At 40.9% G+C, this 18044-nt stretch overlaps 1 protein-coding gene across 3 annotated transcripts; it reads left to right on the top strand.

The window, feature by feature from the left end:
• The first annotated feature begins 455 nt into the window (after positions 1-455).
• On the top strand, positions 456-16970 carry YIPF4 (Yip1 domain family member 4). Of its 3 annotated transcripts, XM_063328813.1 has the most exons (7): positions 456-866; positions 3984-4137; positions 7006-7177; positions 9349-9426; positions 11286-11399; positions 11786-11887; positions 13765-16970. In XM_063328813.1, exons 1-7 carry the CDS (start codon positions 779-781, stop codon positions 13900-13902), a joined length of 846 nt encoding a protein of 281 aa, XP_063184883.1. In that variant the 5' UTR covers positions 456-778; the 3' UTR covers positions 13903-16970. The 3 variants fall into 3 exon arrangements, with proteins under 3 accessions (XP_063184883.1, XP_063184885.1, XP_063184884.1); XM_063328815.1 differs by lacking the exons at positions 11786-11887; positions 13765-16970 and adding an exon at positions 11912-13752 and having other exon boundaries at positions 459-866; XM_063328814.1 differs by lacking the exon at positions 11786-11887 and having other exon boundaries at positions 470-866.
• Positions 16971-18044: the final 1074 nt, after the last annotated feature.

The following is an 18044-nucleotide window of genomic DNA, read 5'->3' as shown; positions in this document are numbered from 1 at the left end:
TGCCCCTGGCTACTGCAGGTGCCCAATGTCTGCCGTCAGCCTTCACACGAGCCCTGGGGGGCCAGGCCGGGCTAAAACACCTGCCCTGGTGCCTTCAACACCGCCCATGGCGGCGGCTCTCGCACCGGAGCGCCCAGCGGGGTGGGAGCTGCCCCGGCAGCCCCCCCAGGGCCTCCAGCGCAAGGTGGGGGGGGGGGCTGCTTCTCACCCCGCCCAGGGCCTTACAGCCGCCCTCCCCCTTGGGAAGCGATGGCTGGAGGAAAAGGCACCCGCGGCTGCCCTCGAGGGGGAGAGGGGGGAAAGAGGCCGCCCACAAGGCCGCGGCGGCCGTTGGGCTGATGATGACGCAGGAGTGATGACGCAGGAGTGATGACGCCAGCCCTCGCGCATAGAGCCGCACAACCCCACAATGCCTTGCGGCAGCTTCCTGCCTCCGTGCCCCCCACCCTTCGCGTCACATCGCGCCTCCGCCAATCCAGGAGGAGCTTTATAGCGGAGTCGAAGCGACCTCACTCCCCGACCCACAGCCGGGGGAAGCCAGTCAGCATTGGCCCTGCGGCGGCCAATCGCGGCGCGTCTTGCAAGCAGCCAATCGGCGGGGCGGTGTCTCTTGTTGTCGCTCTCCCCGTCCGTGAGGCGGCTGCGCTGCGGGCGTCGGGTGCCGGCCGCCGCCGTAGGAGGAGGGACCCGGCAGGCCCCAGGCCGCGGTGTCCGGCCGCCCGACCGCTCGCTTCTCGCTGCCCCCACCGACCCCGCAGCCCCTGCGGAGGGCGGGGAGATGCAGCCCCCGGGCCCGCAGCCGCCGCCGCCCCTTTATGCGCCCGGCAACGGGGACTTCACCTTCGTCTCCTCGGCAGACGCTGAAGGTGAGCGCGGGGCCGCCGTTGGGGCCGCTCTCGCGTTCCCCGGGAGAAGGGCTCGGCCAGGCCGTGGGGGAGCGGGCGGCTCCCGGGCCGCTGAGGCGAGGGGTGCCTTCTGTGCCCTCCTCCCCCCGCCCCGAGGCCGCTGGCGTGGCTGGAGGCGGAGCGGGCCGGCGGAGGCGGCCGCAGTGGCTGGTGCCCTCGGGCCGCGGCTCCGCTGCGGGCAGGGAGCGGCGCTTAGGGCCGGTGCGAGCAGCTGCCGTACCCGCGTGGGGGAAGCAGCAGCGTGGCAGAGCCGGCCGTGGGGCTCCCCTTCTCGGGTTCTCTGAAACCCATCATCGGGGTTGTGCCCGGCGACCTGCCGTCACCGTGACAAGCGCTGTCACAGGCCGCTCCTCTTCCCTGCGTTGCTGGGAGAGCAATTTGGTGTTTGTTGAAGATCATACCTGTGTTTGCATTCGCTGTACTGCTGTGCCAAAGTCTCTGCACCGCGTCTTATTTCAGCACAGTCGTGGTGGTGTGGGGGTGGGGGAGAAGCCCTGGGTGTAGTGTAGGATGTGAAGCGTGGCCTGCTGCCGAACTGCTGCACAAATAGTTGTGGTGTACCAGCATGCCGTGAAGATCCACCCTAAGACTGGGAAAATGAACATACAAGAGTCAGCAATGTGCTAACTTTTTTTGATGGAGAATGACCTTTTGGGCTCTACCCATTTAAACAACAAACGTTCTGCTTTATGCATGTATTTAGTTACTCTTGTAATTGTGGACAGGGGTAGGGAATCATCTAAATCTTGACTCATGTGCCCCACCCTGGTAAAGAATTACTGAAGTGGAAAAACTACTGTAGGATGCCTGTTCTTTGGTGAACTTCCCAGTCCTTCTGACAAGGAATGCTAATCAACAGGTACGATCTCAGCTGTTTTGGTTTTTTTGTCCTTGTTTCGTTTGGTTTGTTTTTCTTCTCCACCTTGGCCTGAAAAAGGATCCACGTACCTGTGGATGGAAACTCTGGATTCCCCTGGAAGTATTTGTTCAGCAATGCTGAACCCAGTCCAATAGAGCCGCCTTTCCAGTAGGATGTGTTGAATTGGACTCGGCTCTGTGCTCTTTGTGAACACAAGCAAGGTGTGATCTCCTGCCTGTTCAAGTGTAGTCCTTTTTGCAAAGTGCTGTATAGACCTACCCTAACAAACAAGAACATAAGCAAAGTTAAACAGCTTGATATTTCTAAATTAAAATTTAGTGGCAGACTCTTTTTCCTTGGTTTCTGCAGCTTTATGTCACATCTGAAATGTCTTGCAAAATAGACTTAAGATCCTGTTAATAGGTTTCATGATAAAAAAGCGTGGTTGCAGGTATTCACCAGTCATCAACTGCTAGAAGGAGTCTTGGTAAATAAGACTTGTGTAGAAGTTTCCCTGCCCCAGGATGGATTGTCAGCAGTCACTGTGAAAGGAAAAAAATGGCTGGTTGGACTGTTATGTTTGCTTGTTTGACAGCCACATTTGTGCATACAGAGTAGCAAGAACCTCTCCTTCAGAAGTGGTGCTCTGTTGTAGCATAAACAAATATTTTTAGATTAAAGGGTCCCAGTGTCAGCAGAAGACTTCTGAGGCTCTCACTACCTCGATGCACAGGCATTAAGAACACCTTTTTCTTTTTTTCTTCCTCTGTAAACAGCAGAGGAAGGCTTTGCTTGTGTCTGGTGAGAACAGTGTATGTGTGCTGATACTGACAAGAACAAAGAGATATTCCTTCTTTAAGTTACAGCAATCTTTACAAGGATCCTGCGCAGATTGTGTTTAAAGAGTCAAAGCAATGGATCATTAACTGTCATGATTATGAAACAGTTGAAAAGCATTTATGGAGAAGCTTAAATTTAAGCTTGAGTGGCCTAGCAAGTTGATTTGGGAAGGAGAATTCTGTTAAATGAATTGCGATGCTGAGTGATTGGTGAACACTTTAGACAGCTGGCTGAAGACTGTGAGATTCTGTCACTGTACAAATTTTGTTTCTGTAAAACTACATTGCGTTTTGATAGAAGATGTCACAAATGTAATCTACAAATCTGGCCTGACTTGCCTCGGTGAGTATGCGTTTCAGAAATACTTGCTATAGCGAGGTGTTGCAGGAAATTTGTGCCTAGAAACATTTTTGTGTGAAGAACGCACAACAGTGGGAAGGCAAAATAAGATTTTCTTTGGTGAAACATAAAGGTGTTGGATGAGAAGAGAGTTTTTGTTTCTCAATATATTTGTAATAGGGTTTGTACAAAAAATGTACGTGTTTCTATTTGTTTTTTTCCTTTTTAGCAAATAATGGAAATCCATGATTTTCTAAAGAAATAATTATTCCCCTCTTCTATATTTTTTTTTATTCTTTCTTCAAAATGCTTTGTATATTTTCAATTACTATTTTGTATTTTTCATCTTTATATAAATGAATACAATGAGATAATAATATTTATTGGTGACTTTGACACATACCTAAATTGCTCTTTGTTTTGTTTAGTACTCTAGCAGAGCAAGATCATAGTATATTGAAGAGAACTCCTTGTGTCTCTTTATATTGGCTGGAGCCGAAGGATCTCTGATAGTATTCTTTTTCTAGTATTTTCACCTGTATTAAAGGCAAACTACAAATAAAAACATGTACAAATGTTTTCCTTTGATGAATAAAGGCAGAGAATGGTTTTGGCTGAAACAATGCCACTGCGCATAAATGAGCTCCCAAAGAGGTATAGAATGGTCGGAAAAAAAAGGGTAAATAATCCACAACTTACAGTATGATGAGACTTTAATTAGTGAACTCCTTTTATGCCTTTAAATGCTTAATGATAAAGCACAAATTGAAGCCTTTCTGTCACATCATAACACTGTGTCATCAAAACAAGAGTTCTGTCTGGAAGCCAAAACTCGGTAATTTGAGACCTAACTAAACCAACATTGTTACTATTGCATTAAAACTAGAAGTACCCTTTCAAATTATATATTGAATATTTTTATGGTGATGACCAGGACATGTAGCTTTATATGTCTGTTATTTATCTTCCAGTACTTTTGAAATCAAGTGGCTTTTGGCAAGACATAAAAAGGTATGTCTTTCTCTCCCTCTTTCTCTAAGATCTTAGTGGCTCCATAACAACTCCAGATGTTAAGCTAAATCTTGGAGGAGAATTCATCAAAGAATCTACTGCAACTACATTCCTAAGACAGAGAGGGTATGGCTGGCTTCTGGAAGTGGAAGATGATGACCCAGAAGATAACAAGCCCCTCCTGTATGTCGTAATTATTTTTGGGTATCTATCTATATTAGCTGTGTAGTAAAAACAAACAAATTGTAGTCTCTCAAATTGTCCCACAGCCTTTTTCTGTGACTAGAATTATATTTGACAAATCACTTGACCAATGAGTATTTTCTGGTGCAGGAATGAAAACAGTATGTTTCTCACTATGGTTTTTATTTTTAGTGGAAAATAGATCCTGGTTATTCCCTGTTGGGGAGAAAGGAAGGAGGAAGTAAAATCCAATTTTATTTATTTCCTATAAAGCTATTACGGCTTTTCTGCTCATATCTGTTGATCTTGTAATGGTTAAAAAAATTACATTGTATTCTTTCTATCTTTTGTGCTGATGTTGTGAGTTTCTTAATGCCATAGAACAATCAGAGGTTAAGACAACCCTGCGGAAACATTCATGTTAAGTGAATCTAAGTAAATTCTGTCAAGTTAGGCTGAAGTAAATGCATTGTGAATCATGCTTATTACAGTAGAGTAAGCAAGGTAGTACAAACTTTGGAATCTTTGATGCTATCTTATATTATGAAGCTAGATTAAAAGGGTGATAGTGTTGAAGGACAAAAGTGTCCTTAAAACGGAAAATCTCTGCGCCTTTTGTTCTGTTCATAGAAATGTGGTTAGTTGAAGAAAGTTTGTATCTTAAGATTACCATACTGAGTCAGGTGGCCTGGATCATAGTCCTTGTTCTGCACCTAAGCAACTTCATTCTTAGTGTCACAGTGTTTTCCTGTGTGAATTGAAGGTAATGATGCTTTAAAAAAAATGAGTGAGCAGGAGAGTACTCTGGAGAACTCGAATGAAGAGTGTTGGGAGAGAACAGATGTCTGGAGAGCTTAATAATGAAACCGCTACTTGAAAAGTACTTTAATTTAAAAGCACGTAGAACTAACTCCTTGTGTGAGTAAGTCTGTTCTGTAAACCTCTAACTTTTAATTAGGAAACAGAATGATGTATTGAGGTGACAACATATGAATTTTCTCTTTTGTCGAACTTATACCATGAAAACAAAGTTTCTGATTCAAAGACAGTTAAGTTTTCTAAGCTGCTGATTGCTGGAAGTGGGGAGAACATGCCAGGGGAACGATCTGTTTGTGCAAACAGGATAGATATAATCATCCTAATGGAGAAGACCTTAATCTGACTTCCATGTAGCGGTTTTTATGCAGTTCTGATTATTCCCAGGATGTGTGCTGTAATGAAGCCTTGTAACCTGAATCCCACTAAGGATTTAAAGAATAGCATCCAGCTGAGGGAAGTTCAGTGTGGTATTACTGTGCAAGCATTTTGTTCAGTAGAGTGGGATTTATTTTTTTTCTTTCTCATTGGGCAGCATTACTCCAGGTACTTGTTTCCTATTACAGCTACCATTACTTCTTAAGTGAGGTAGCTGTCAACTTCATGCAAAAGACGTTTTGTTCACATGAGAAACTGTCAGAAGCCCTAGGTGATGACAAAGAATTATTTCCAGACAGGAAATATTTGTGTTACATAGTCTTCAGAGTAAAATATAGGAATGCTACATCCTGTTTAGATAAATGGAGGAAAATAGATGCTTCTACTCTACTCCTTAGATTCAGAGATGTGGTTAAAGAGCAATATTTGTTTTTTTAGTCACAGGTTAGTAATACCAATTCTGAAATAGCTTCAGTAACAGCAATCCTGAAATTGCCTGGAGAGACTCAATGAGCAGTATTTAATTGCCTTCAGAGACTCAATGAGCAGTATTTAATTATTTTTTTAAAAAGAAATTGTAGCGAATCACGACTTTGCATTTATTTCTTGCTTCAGCTTTTCTGAGGAAAAGGCTGTAAATCAAAGCCTTCTATGAAACTTTCATAAATGGATTTAATGTGATTCTACATTTTTCGCCATTGTGCTCTTAAATGTAGAGCAGAGGGATATCTGCCGGGAAGTCTCTTGCAACTCTTCAGAGCTCCTCAGTCATGACTGCATAAGGAAAATGCTAGCATACAGTTCTGTCTTAAGGTTCCATGCATAAACTTAAAGGGAATTGCCCATTATTTGGAAAGCCTGATTCCTTCCCATTATCCTGGGACAATCGGGGCAAGATGTACCAGTTAGGAGTCTCCTATGGAGAAGAGTCTTCTGGTCAATTTGTAGCTGCTTACAGATAGTTTGTAGCAGGGAGCGGAAAAGGCAATTCCAGAAGAGCAAGATCTGTTGATAGAATTTATTGCTAGTTTAATTGGCTTTTATTTTTTACCCATATTGGAAACAAGCCACTAATTAAACAATTGGTATAAACTGGTCTGCTGAAAACTACTGGTGTTGAAGCAAGTTAAACCCCATTTTATTTTTTAATTTTTTTTTTTACCTGATGTATTTTGAATGGGTTTGGATTAGTGAACGTAAAGGTATTCTTTCTTGTAGAATTTGAAATAAAACGTTTCCATCATATGTGTGCTCGTGGCAAACTCCTCATCATAGAAATAGGCAGACATCCTACTTTGGTGTATGCATGTCTTTTAAGTAGTTACAATGGTATGAATGTGTTGTGTTCCTGCATGTCAGAAAGTAGGTCTACTGTCTAAGTGTAGATTGTTAGGGTCTGTTGTGTATGTTTTCTGTTCTCAGTCATGTCATTGATTTTTTGAATAATTAAATATATGTTAACTATGTCACACGAGTTACTGGATGCAAGATAAAGGTATGGTGTTGCTTTGTTGTGGATGAAGCTGTTCCTTTGCTAGTCGTGGCTTCAGAAAGCCTTATGGGTGACAGGAGACTTGCACGATAAAACTACTGTTTGCCCCTGAACTTGCCTTTTTACACTTTATTTCATGACTGTGGTGTATAGTAATGCTCTCTTGCTTTACTCAATTTCAGGGAAGAGCTCGACATTGATCTAAAGGATATTTACTACAAAATTCGATGTGTGTTGATGCCTATGCCATCTCTTGGGTTCAATAGGCAGGTAGTGAGAGACAATCCAGACTTTTGGGGTCCTCTGGCAGTTGTCCTCTTCTTCTCAATGATCTCATTATATGGACAATTTAAGGTAGGTATAAGCCTTCTACCTAAAAAGAAATCTAAACTAAATTTGGGCGCATGATTGCCAAGCAATTTGCATTGTTACGTAGGTAGAAAGTCTTTTCCTCACATACTAATGTGAGGCATTTCAAATGCTGTTTCTCAAGTTAATATGTAGAAAGACAGCAGTAAGAAATGTATTAAATAGCCCACGGATGAGTTAATCATGATGAAATGTCAGGTTTGTTTTTATACAGTAAAACAAAGGAAAGATGTGGTTTCTAGAGGAGGCAGATTGATACTAATGGGTTTATAGTCATATTAGTGAATCTTTCCATTTTAATTGTGACCTTTTGTTAACATGCTTTTTATTACTAAAAAATGTTGCCAAAGAACATTTGTTTGTATGCCATGAATTTTAATTTCCTGACAAATAAAGCTACTTGTTTAATTCATACTATATCACCACTGTTATCTGTTGTATTTACTCTTCATTGGTGCCATTTGTTATTTTGTCCTCCCTGCTCAATGACAATCAAATAACTTTCCTCTGGTCAATAGACTTTTTCCATAATTCTGTTTGAACTCTAGGGTGAACAGCTATTCAGAGGCATTGTGCAGATTTAATTGGCCCCCATAAACACCGTTAGCTTTTTTCTTTACGTCCAGATTGAAATACAGAAATGGTGTCATTTATAGTCAACGATTTGAATGTGTGCCTCTGTGATCCTCCTTCGGAAATCTTTGCTGTATGTGTAGTTACAGTTGTTTTAAATACAATGTAGTATAGCAATAAGCCATATGTAAAGTAGCAGAATGTGCTTATGCAAGGATTTTTGTGAATGGTGAGATAAAAATCATTCTTTTTGTGATCTCTGGCTTCCATATGGTGTACCAAATTCTGACTAAGAATTCACTCTCAGTATCTTGTTTCTAAGAGACTTGAAATGAGTAGACTGAAGCACTGTATTATTCGAGTCTTCTGGGTGGACCACTTAGCTGCCTCCTAGGCAAAGCAAGGACCATTCCTTGATCCCTTGACAGATAAACTACCTTCTGGAGATTGTGTACCTACTGTACGTGAACAGTAGGTATAATGTTTCTTAGGAACAGTGGGTTTACTGTACTGATGTAAGAGTGCTGTATATGTGTGAGGAGGGAAGGCTAGTAGGTAGCAACACGACGACTGACAGCAGCTGGACTAGGTGAACTGAATGGTGGGCTGTAAGCTGGAGAGAGATGAGCATTCCTGCTCTAAGACTTTAATCCAGCCCTCCTATTTTAGGCTGTGGAAGAAGGGAGAAAGTAAAAGGAGGATGTGCACTATTTTCACAAATAGCATAAAGCCATTATATTTATCTTATTTTTTTGAAGTGGTGCTGTGATTTTTATGTGATTTTAAATTTAAAGAAAAATCATCCTCTACTTGGTTCTTCTGTGAATCTGTAAGTTTGAATTAAGCAAAAAAACCCCAAAAAACAACTAAATTGAGTACTAGCTTAATTTTTAAGTGGACTGATAACTGTTCTTTCCCTCTAAAAAGGTATTTCTAATGGGAGAGCTTCACTTCTAAACATCCTGGTGCCTCAACTCCAAGAATAGCTAAGTTACTTTGAAGGTTCTGTTAAGCTGGAGAATGACTCTAAGATTTCCGCTTCAGTTTAAGAGCAGACCAATGAAAGAATCAAGGAAAAATAACGACAGACTTTGTCCCAGGAGACTGGGGCTGTTTCTTAAGTTGTAATCATCATCAAGTTCTACTGAGAGTTGGAGAGTTGAAGTCCTTTGTCTTCTTCTGAGCATTCTCAGTTTGAGTAAAGAATGAAGTGGCGTCTTTATGGATGAAAGAAGCAGAATTCTAACTCTGTGTGTTGGTTGGGCTGACTTTCAAAAACTGTCTGCGCCCACCTTTTGTAATAGGTGGGATGTGAAGACATTTAGCTAGGGTGGTCTTACCTTTCGTTTTAACTAAACCTTTCCTACTCTGATAGAATATTACAATACTTACAAAAGACACTGCATGTGCATTCCATGTTCACCGAACTTACCATTTATGTGATTCTGTAAATGTAACTGCTTAATTTTATTCTCAAGTTGCATCGTGATACTAAGTAAAACTATTCTTGCTGCAATACAGAATTCAGTTTTGCATAATAAAATCATGATTAATATAAATGAATTGTTCTTTATCTCTTAAAGGTGGTTTCTTGGATTATAACGATTTGGATATTTGGATCCTTGACAATTTTTTTACTGGCCAGGGTTCTTGGAGGAGAAGTAAGTACCTGTATGCAAAAAGGACATAGAGGGAATAAATGTAAAGTCTCTTGGCTACGTTTTTCAGTAGTAGTTGGGTTTTCTTGGTGCTTGGCTTTAGACTTTGTAGCCAGCTAAGAATGGATGCAGTTGGTAAGTGTAACATGTACATTTCAGGTTCTTGACCTCCAAAATAAAATCTAAAATACAGAGGTAGTCAGCTAATCTTTCTGAGGGATGGATGGCACACTGGATGTGATAAACAATCTGGAAATTTGTGCTATGAATCCCAGAAATTCTAACAGCTGCCTGTGATCCAGAACTGAAGTCCATTCTTGAGGGTCAGGTGCTTTCAAATTTTTGGTCACTGAGCTAAATGGGACCCTTTCTCCTCCTTGCACTGCTCTTGTGCTGCTCTTTAGTTAAACTTTTTTTTTTTAATGTTGTATAATGTCCTTGTGGGTAGAGCACCTACCAGTGTTTGTTTTCATCCTTGGCCTGATGCAGCTCAGACCCATTAAAGGTTAAAAGTCACGTCATGTTCTTCACCCGCAAAGCCAATTGAAATTCTGGCTTGCATCCCTCCCTCCAGCTGCTTGTATCAGCAGGGTTGGAATAGCTGTTTGAGCTGTTTACAAATGGAGTCACTAAGCGCTTCAGGTGTAAACAACAAAAAATGACTTACAGCAAGGCCCAGAGACAGCTTCAGTGGAACAGTCAGGAAGGTAGAAACTTCTTAGAATGGCTCTGCAGCATAGAATGCATTGAACTGTGTTGTGAAGAACTAAATATTCAGTGATACTTGATTTTTATATTTTTACTATGCATCTTGCACTAATGATAAACTAGTGTTGCAGACTTCCTGCATTATTTACATTTACTTTAATTTTTTTATGTTTTCCTTTTAATCATAATTGCTAGGGTCTTCTTGTGTGAACACTATTTTGAAAGAAAGAGCTTTTATAAATGTGATTACATGTTTTTTTCTGCACACTGGGAGAATCCAGATGCCCTTAAATCTATCCGTTTTGTGGGTCAAAATGTGAGATTATCAGAATGTATAAACAGGGGAGAACGTATGGGTCTGTACAGTTCACTGTGAAGGATCAACAGCCACGAGAAATTGCTTGCAAGATGGTCACTTGTCTCCCCACTGTTTTTCTTGTGAAATCCAAGAAGCTGAGCTGGGCCCAGGAACATTTTGAACCATAGTGGGAGAAAATAGGACATTTTAATCCTCATGAAACTAAAAACAGTTATGGAAATACTTGAGCAAATCTGTTTAAGATAGTCATAAATTTAAACAGAAAATTGTAACATTTCTGTGCCTTAGAGGGATCAGGTTCTAGGTCTTGCCCTGACGCCAAAAGCATTAATGTACTTTATGAATTTATTTATGTATAATGGATATGAGTGTGTTAATACAGAAAATTATATCTTTGCTGCTTGTGACAGCCGGGACTACAGCTGGTGACTGAGAGGTGTGTTGTAGTTCTGTGCTCCTGGGTATCAGTTGCACATTCCACGGAGAGTGGCAGCTGAGAACCACTTAAGGCAGAACGTGAAAATGTGAGGGATGGGTGGAATTACATATTTTAACCTGTGTAAATACTTCCCTTGGAAATTATAAAATTGTCATTTACAGTGGTAAAAAAAAAAAAAAAGACAAGGCAACATATTTCTAAGAGAACTAATGATTAATTACAAAATTCTAGGGGGTAGCGTACAAAAACAATTTTCATACTAGCAAGCTTCCTTTAGCTAAAATTTCATGAATACTTAACATATTATCGCTATTACTGTTATAACAAGATTGAATTGTGTTGGGTGACAAAGACTGAGTACTAAAAAGTTTGGTTTTATGTGCTTCAAAATTTCAGGTTGCTTATGGCCAAGTTCTTGGTGTGATAGGATATTCCCTGCTTCCCCTTATTGTCATAGCACCTGTACTTTTGGTGGTTGGATCATTTGAAGTTGTTTCTACCCTAATAAAAGTAAGTTCGATATCATCTATTGAGAATTGATCTCTTGTTTATATCATCTATTGTTTACAGTTGTTTTTAAGTCACTTTCCTAAGACTTCAAGTATTAATCTGTTGAGGATAACATAACCATATGTCAAAATATTTAGAATTATGAGCTTTGGTTAGCATGGTGGACATGACTGCTAAATGAATTCTGTTTTAAATGTTTCTTTTGAGTACTTGGGGATATACAGCGCTGTTGCTATAACGACACCTGTTGTTATCAGATACTTTGCTGTGCTATAATAGTTGCATTAAAATAAACAGGATTATCATTTTGAGAAGAGGATGCATAATTGAACCTCAAAATGAAGAATCTGAAAATAAGCTGTTCTGTCCCTTCCCCCATCATCCAGTTTATTTTTAGTTACTGCAGCATGAATATGACGTTAGTCATTGTTCTGAGACCTTCCCATACTGGAAGCAGTACAAAGCTCTCAGTACCCTTTGCAGGGAAGGTAAGTATTGTTCTGATTTTATAGATGTGGAACGTAAGGCACAAAGCAGGAATAACCTGCCTGATACCACCTGCTGTTGGACACCGTTTATGAAGCTAGCAACAGTCCCTGATGGGTCCTGGAACTACATAATGTTCTCAAACACCTCCAGTACTTCTTAAAACCCTTTTTAGGTAGCCTTTGAAGTTACTGCTGAACTTTTGGAAAGGCTGACTGAAAAAATTCTGTTGCTAGCTAAGCTGTACGTTTTTTGAGTTCTTGTTCTGTTGATTTGATTGATTTCTGTCCTTTTAGCTTGCTGGTAAACAGTATAATTGAAGAACAACTAAAATGTATGATAAATAACAGAATTGCTGTGTTTGTGATATGATAATTTGCAATTACTAGTAAGCGATACAGTCAGAAAGCAAATTATTAACTTGCCAGTTAACTAATATATAACTTGAAAATAAATATATGTTAATGAAACCTTTGTTAACTTGATTACTGCTCACAGTCTTGCGTTAACATCAGGGCGAATCTGTGCCAAGGTTCTTACCTTTGCATCATAGTGTGAAAATGCAGCAGAAGCCCCACATGGCCCGAACTACTTACGCTGTGCAAGTAGCGCTTCCTATGGCCTGAGAGCTCTGTGCTTGGGGAAATATTTCACAGCCCTAAAGTTGGGGAACTTACAGTGAAATAGTGAAGTTCCAGACAGTTCTTTTCCAGGCGCAATCAGCAAAGTAAACTACTTAAGTAATGCACCTCAATTGTTTTTATTGTTGCAATTTTACTCATGCGTCTTATGGAATTCAGTCATGATCTTGGTTGTCCCCACATGTCCATCTTTGCAGTCCCAGGTTAGGCAGCAAAACCAGAAGTATGCAATCATGTGCAATTTTTTTTTCTTCTTTTTTCAATGGCAGTTGAATGGGCCACATAATCCCTCAAGGGGCTTCAGCTCCTCTGACAGAACTGTGGAAAAAGTTCTTTGCTGGGGTCCTATTACGTCTGCCCTCATTGGTCTTGTGGTTTGCAGGAGATGACGGTGTTTTTGTGTGACAATCAGTTTTAAGTATTTCTCCTTTTATTAATACTCAAGGTGCTGCTAGAAGATAATAATGTCTGATTACTTTTTGCCATAGCCTTGTTAGTTTGAGATTTGAGTCAAGTTCACTGACCTCAAGGCTTTTTTTTTTCTTTCCCCCCAAAGTGTGCATGCTAATTTCATGTAACATAACAGATACACATCGGTAATGTTTCTTTCTGCCAGTCTTTTAAACTGGCTCTTTCTTAACTTACTAAGCAATACAGTTTTTGATACAGATTGTATTTTGTCAGGCTTCTTCCTGCACCTGAAAGGAATAGTGAGTTTCAGCCACCTTGAGGTGGGAGCACCATAAATAAAGCTTATGAGCCAGACGAATCCTGAAATAAAAAGATAGTAATATAGCCCTATATATCATAGGAGGAAGAGTCAAGTATAGTAATTCTTTTGCTTAGAGAAAGGGAGGAGTTAACAGTTGCCGACAGTTAAGGTAGAATGAAAAATTATTAATCCAGTCAAATTTCAAATCATCAGTGTATGTAAGCTTACAGCTTGCTTTGTGGTATCAATTATGTCTTCGAGAAAACTTACTGTAGATCCTTAGCTGGTCATTTTAGTAAAAATGTGTCAAACAAAAATAACGTGTCTGTTAAATATTTCTCTAAATTTACATGAAAATGCATAGTATATTTTTTTTGGGGGGGGGGAGTTCTTCCCCCTCTCCACCCCCCCAATTCTTTTGGGGCGGTTTCTTTTTCGTTATATTGGGAGAAGAACTGATTTTTATCTTGATATTTGGAGAGATTTTCTTGTGGTGTCAGCTCAGACTGTTTATCTTCTTTTTCAGTTGTTTGGAGTCTTTTGGGCTGCATACAGTGCTGCATCATTATTAGTCGGAGAAGAATTCAAGACCAAGAAACCCCTTCTAATTTATCCAATCTTTTTATTATACATTTATTTTCTGTCCTTGTACACTGGGGTGTGATCTAGTGCAAGATGTGGCCAGCAACCATATTTTATTCACTTGCAGACCGATAATGCATAAGGCTGGAGATAATACAAGTGACTGTTTTGTATCCAGTTGTCAAGATGTTTTAAGATCAAAGAGTGTATTTGTGTATATTATTTAATGAAGCAATTGTAGCTATATAGATTTGTATCAAAGTTCTAGGTTTGTTTAAGACTCTTCAGATTTTAATGAACAAAGTAAGAACCTTGTGTTTTATAAGAAAGTGTAGCAAAACCACAACTTGATACCTGTGCCAAAAGCACTAGGACCAGATTACTATGTTTGAGGAGAAAAATGAGAAGTTAACTGTAACAATCTCAAAGTGCAATTTTTCTTTTGAGCTTAAACACAGCTGGCTTTTTTGGCACAGCAAATTCTGTAGATAATATATATTTATGAAACAGTCCTGATTGTTCACAGAATAGTCTGTATAATCAAGACATGAAGATACTACTTTTAATTTAGTGCCTCAATTACTTTGATTTGGCTATTGAGTTTTTATAAATTCCAATTTGTTTTCAAAACATGTATATACTGTGTATTTTGTATCTATGGCTTGTGTGTAGCGTAAATACTCCTTGGTTAAGGATGTATATTGGGTTTTTAAAAACTGAAGATGCAAGTATTTGAAGTCTTCATTAACTATCTCTGACCAAAGGAGCAAGATATTTACTGCGTGACATTATTAATTAAATTGCATATTTAGAGAATCAAATTATTTTACTTAAAAGTATAAATTTACAGAGAAACAGGTAAACACCTTTCTCAACTGTAGTGTTGGCTTAATGTTGGAGAAAAAAGATGATCTATCAAATTTGTGTGATCTTTAAACAATGTTATTTTATGATGACAAAATAAAAGTAATGCTTCCCTAACTATGTTTTACAACATCTTGCTCTGTCTTGCTTTTAATAGCATGGTATTTAACACGCATCCATTTTTTCTTTCCCAGTACTTGTAATCCCATATGCAGAGAAATAAAAAGATTTGTAAGGCCAGATTCTCCCTCCGCTAACATGAGGCAGAATGACAGCCTTAGTAACGATTACAGTCTTGCTAATTTTGACTGTCCAAGGATTATGTAATAACGTGATGACATGTTAAATATTTCCTGTGTACCGTGTTGATTGCTTATGCAATGGTCCTTATGGTAATGTTTCCTCGCAAGACAAGTCCACCGAAGTTCACTTTGCGTGGTACTAACTTCGGCATTTGCAATCTTCAGTATTTAGTATCGCCAAATAGATCTTAAGTTTCTGATTTTATTTTTTTTTTCTAGCAGAAAAAAAGCATTCCCCCTGTCTTCTTCCTTTTTTCTTTTTTTTTAATGCTGCAAAGAAAAATCAGTCACGACAAGGTAATAGCAAGGGCTGTCTTTGATCCCTAATGGACATATTTCCTTATCAAAACTGTAGTTTTCCACCTTTTTTAGATGGCATATCTTGCCATTCTGATAACTTATTTTTGTCACTCATTATTGATGCAATGCCACACTCTGCCACAAACCTTTAGCTTATTCTGCTTTTTCTGGATGATGCTTGTGTTGGTATTAAACAGAACTACTTAAAGTTGGTGCTGGACATAAATTGTAATGTAATACTCTAGCTGCTTTATATTAACGGAGGAAAAACTGGATTGACTTTTCACCTAATTTTTGACTTCTACAGAAATTCTGGTGGAATTACTGATGTCGTATGAAACCAGTTACACCAGAAGCTTAGTACTTATCTGCAGGTGTTTTATGAACATTCATACTAAATACATCAATAAATAATACATTTTAAAAAAAAAGAAGTTACAGTGCATTTAAAAAAAAAGAAAAAGCATGTTAGCTTTGGAATCTTGCATGATAATCTGGTCCTGCCTCTTTTTTTCTCATGACCTATATTTCTTTTTTTAGCAGGAATATCCAACTAGTATTAGAAGGCTCAACCCAGACCCTGTGAATACATGTTTAACTAACGTTGCCACAAACATGCAGGGCAAGGACACATTTAGGTTACCAGGCTGTCAGAGAGCTTTCAACTTAGTTCCTCTTTGCATAGCTGTTCATTAGGTGTCCATAACAGATCCTGTGCATCTGAAATGACTATGACTAATCAAAGGATGCAAGAATGTTCTGTTTAATCTCCAGATCTCTTAATTTCCTCTATACTCGTGTTCTGTGAAATTTATAGTTGCGATTTTAACTGTTCCTTTCCACAGACTTGGCACATGTGTAATATGCAATGTAGATAAGCACTTAACATAGTACAGATTTTGTACACAATTGCAGATTTGCACCTTTTAATCTTAGTATCTCTAGGGTCACCTTTTGCATATGCTGTGCAAGAAATATGTACAAACAGCTCTCAAATGGTTCTGATAGTTTGTAATAACTTTGCATTAAACAAACTCATATTTTTAGATGAGGTATGTGTGTAAATACAAGATGTATTTTATAAAAATTTTGAATTAAACTTGTTTACAGAATGTATGAAGCTCATTTATATTTACTGAATTGACATCTATATCCTTATACATCTCAATCTCAAGTTTTGAGGCTATAAATAAATTTTTGTGACAATACACTAATTCTGTCAAAACTGGAAACTTAAGAGCACATCCATCTAGCAAAAAGATGCAACGTCTCATTTCAAGGTAGAGACAGGGGTATCGTACCTTAACAATGAGACAAGCTCTTTGGAGGATGTTCAGTATAGAGCAGCTAGACACGTACACCTGTGTCTTTCTCCCTCTTCTACCCATCAGACACACTCTGTTGTTTATCAGAAAAATCATACCTACTTGAAAAGTGTATGAAATCAATTTCTTTGGTGTGGAGACAACATACACCTTGAGATAACTGCTTTAAGTTTTGTCACTACCCTTATTAGCTTTTAATGTTTCACTCTCAGGACAATCTGGATTATCCTGGATGGCACACCTACCCATGTGGTTTTGGATTTGTTTTTCTTTACAGAGACACAATTTCTTAAATAATTTCCCTGCTACAGCAACCTATGCTAATTTGGGTCCTAATAAAAATATTCTATAGGAAACCACATTATATTGGAAACTTCATTATATTTAAGACCATCGGTAGCCTAAAAGCCTTCTCAAATATTTTATCAGAAGGTGTCACCGAGATAAAAGAACGCCTGCGGGCAGGCTGAGCTCTTCCAGCTGCCGTTGCTGTTCCAGGGGGTGAAGAGGCAAAATCTCCGCAATACGAAAGGCTTTATTGTACTCGCGTCATTTTTGAAGCTTGGCGAATGCTGCTTCGGAACAAAACGCCTTCGTGGGGAGAATGACTCCGCCCCCAATTCTAGGGTTAAAAAAAGAAGAAAAAAAAAAAATTAAGGAATTCAGCCCGGAGCCGTTGTGTATATTGACACGCGATCCCGCCCACACGAAGAGGCAGGAGGCCGCCCCCGCAGCACACCAATGCTTCCACTTTTTCACCTGGTGCCAGAGCTGGAGGCAACTTAACCAGGGCCCCTCTCACATCGCTCTTGCAGAGACCAGGCACGGCAAACAACCCCCCACCCCGCTTTCCCCGGGGCGGGAGGCGGCAAACGCGCTTCCCCGCTCACGGCCCAGCGTTCGCCCGGAGCGGCAGGGCCAGGGCAGCGATGCGCGTCAGGGCAGGAGGGCGGCCGGCCCAGCCACCGCGCTCCCGCAGGGAGCGGGGCCAGGACGGAGAAGCTACACCGGCCCCTCACAAGCAAGCAGCAGCCCTCCAGCCCCGGAGCGGGAACCGCCCACCGCCGGCCTCCGCCACCGCGCAGGCCGGCCCCAGCGCACCCTCGCCCGCCCGCTCAGGCCTGGCTCCTCGCCGCCGCCCGCGGGCCCGCGGAAGGCCTGGCGAGCCGCCCGCCGCCCAGCTCGCCCCCTCTCCCCGCGCATGCACAGGACGCCCGCGGCCCCCACCGCTGTGCAATCGGGGGGGGATGAGGATGCGCGCGCACAGCAGAGCCCCGCCCCTCTCCTTGCCCCCCCTCCGCCCCTCTGCCGTGACGAGCGGCTGCTCTCTCCCGCCCCCCCGCCGCCCAGTGTCGGGCCGGCGGTCGGTTCCGCATCCGGCGCGGTTGTGTCACTTCCTGCTCACGCTGGCGCTCTCCCTTTCCCCCTCTCCC

This window comes from Chroicocephalus ridibundus, chromosome 3 (assembly GCF_963924245.1).
Source record: "Chroicocephalus ridibundus chromosome 3, bChrRid1.1, whole genome shotgun sequence".
Taxonomy (NCBI): domain Eukaryota; kingdom Metazoa; phylum Chordata; class Aves; order Charadriiformes; family Laridae; genus Chroicocephalus; species Chroicocephalus ridibundus.
This window is presented reverse-complemented; position numbering and strand designations above follow the sequence as displayed.

What these genes read in the sequence shown, in the direction of transcription:
- YIPF4 (XM_063328813.1), top strand. Translation starts at nt 779, where the DNA reads ATGCAGCCCCCGGGCCCGCAGCCGCCGCCGCCCCTTTATGCGCCCGGC. An exon ending in GAAGATAACAAGCCCCTCCT is followed by an intron (nt 4,138 to 7,005) that starts GTATGTCGTAAT and finishes ACTCAATTTCAG; the next exon opens with GGAAGAGCTCGACATTGATC. An exon ending in TTGTTTCTACCCTAATAAAA is followed by an intron (nt 11,400 to 11,785) that starts GTAAGTTCGATA and finishes CCCATCATCCAG; the next exon opens with TTTATTTTTAGTTACTGCAG.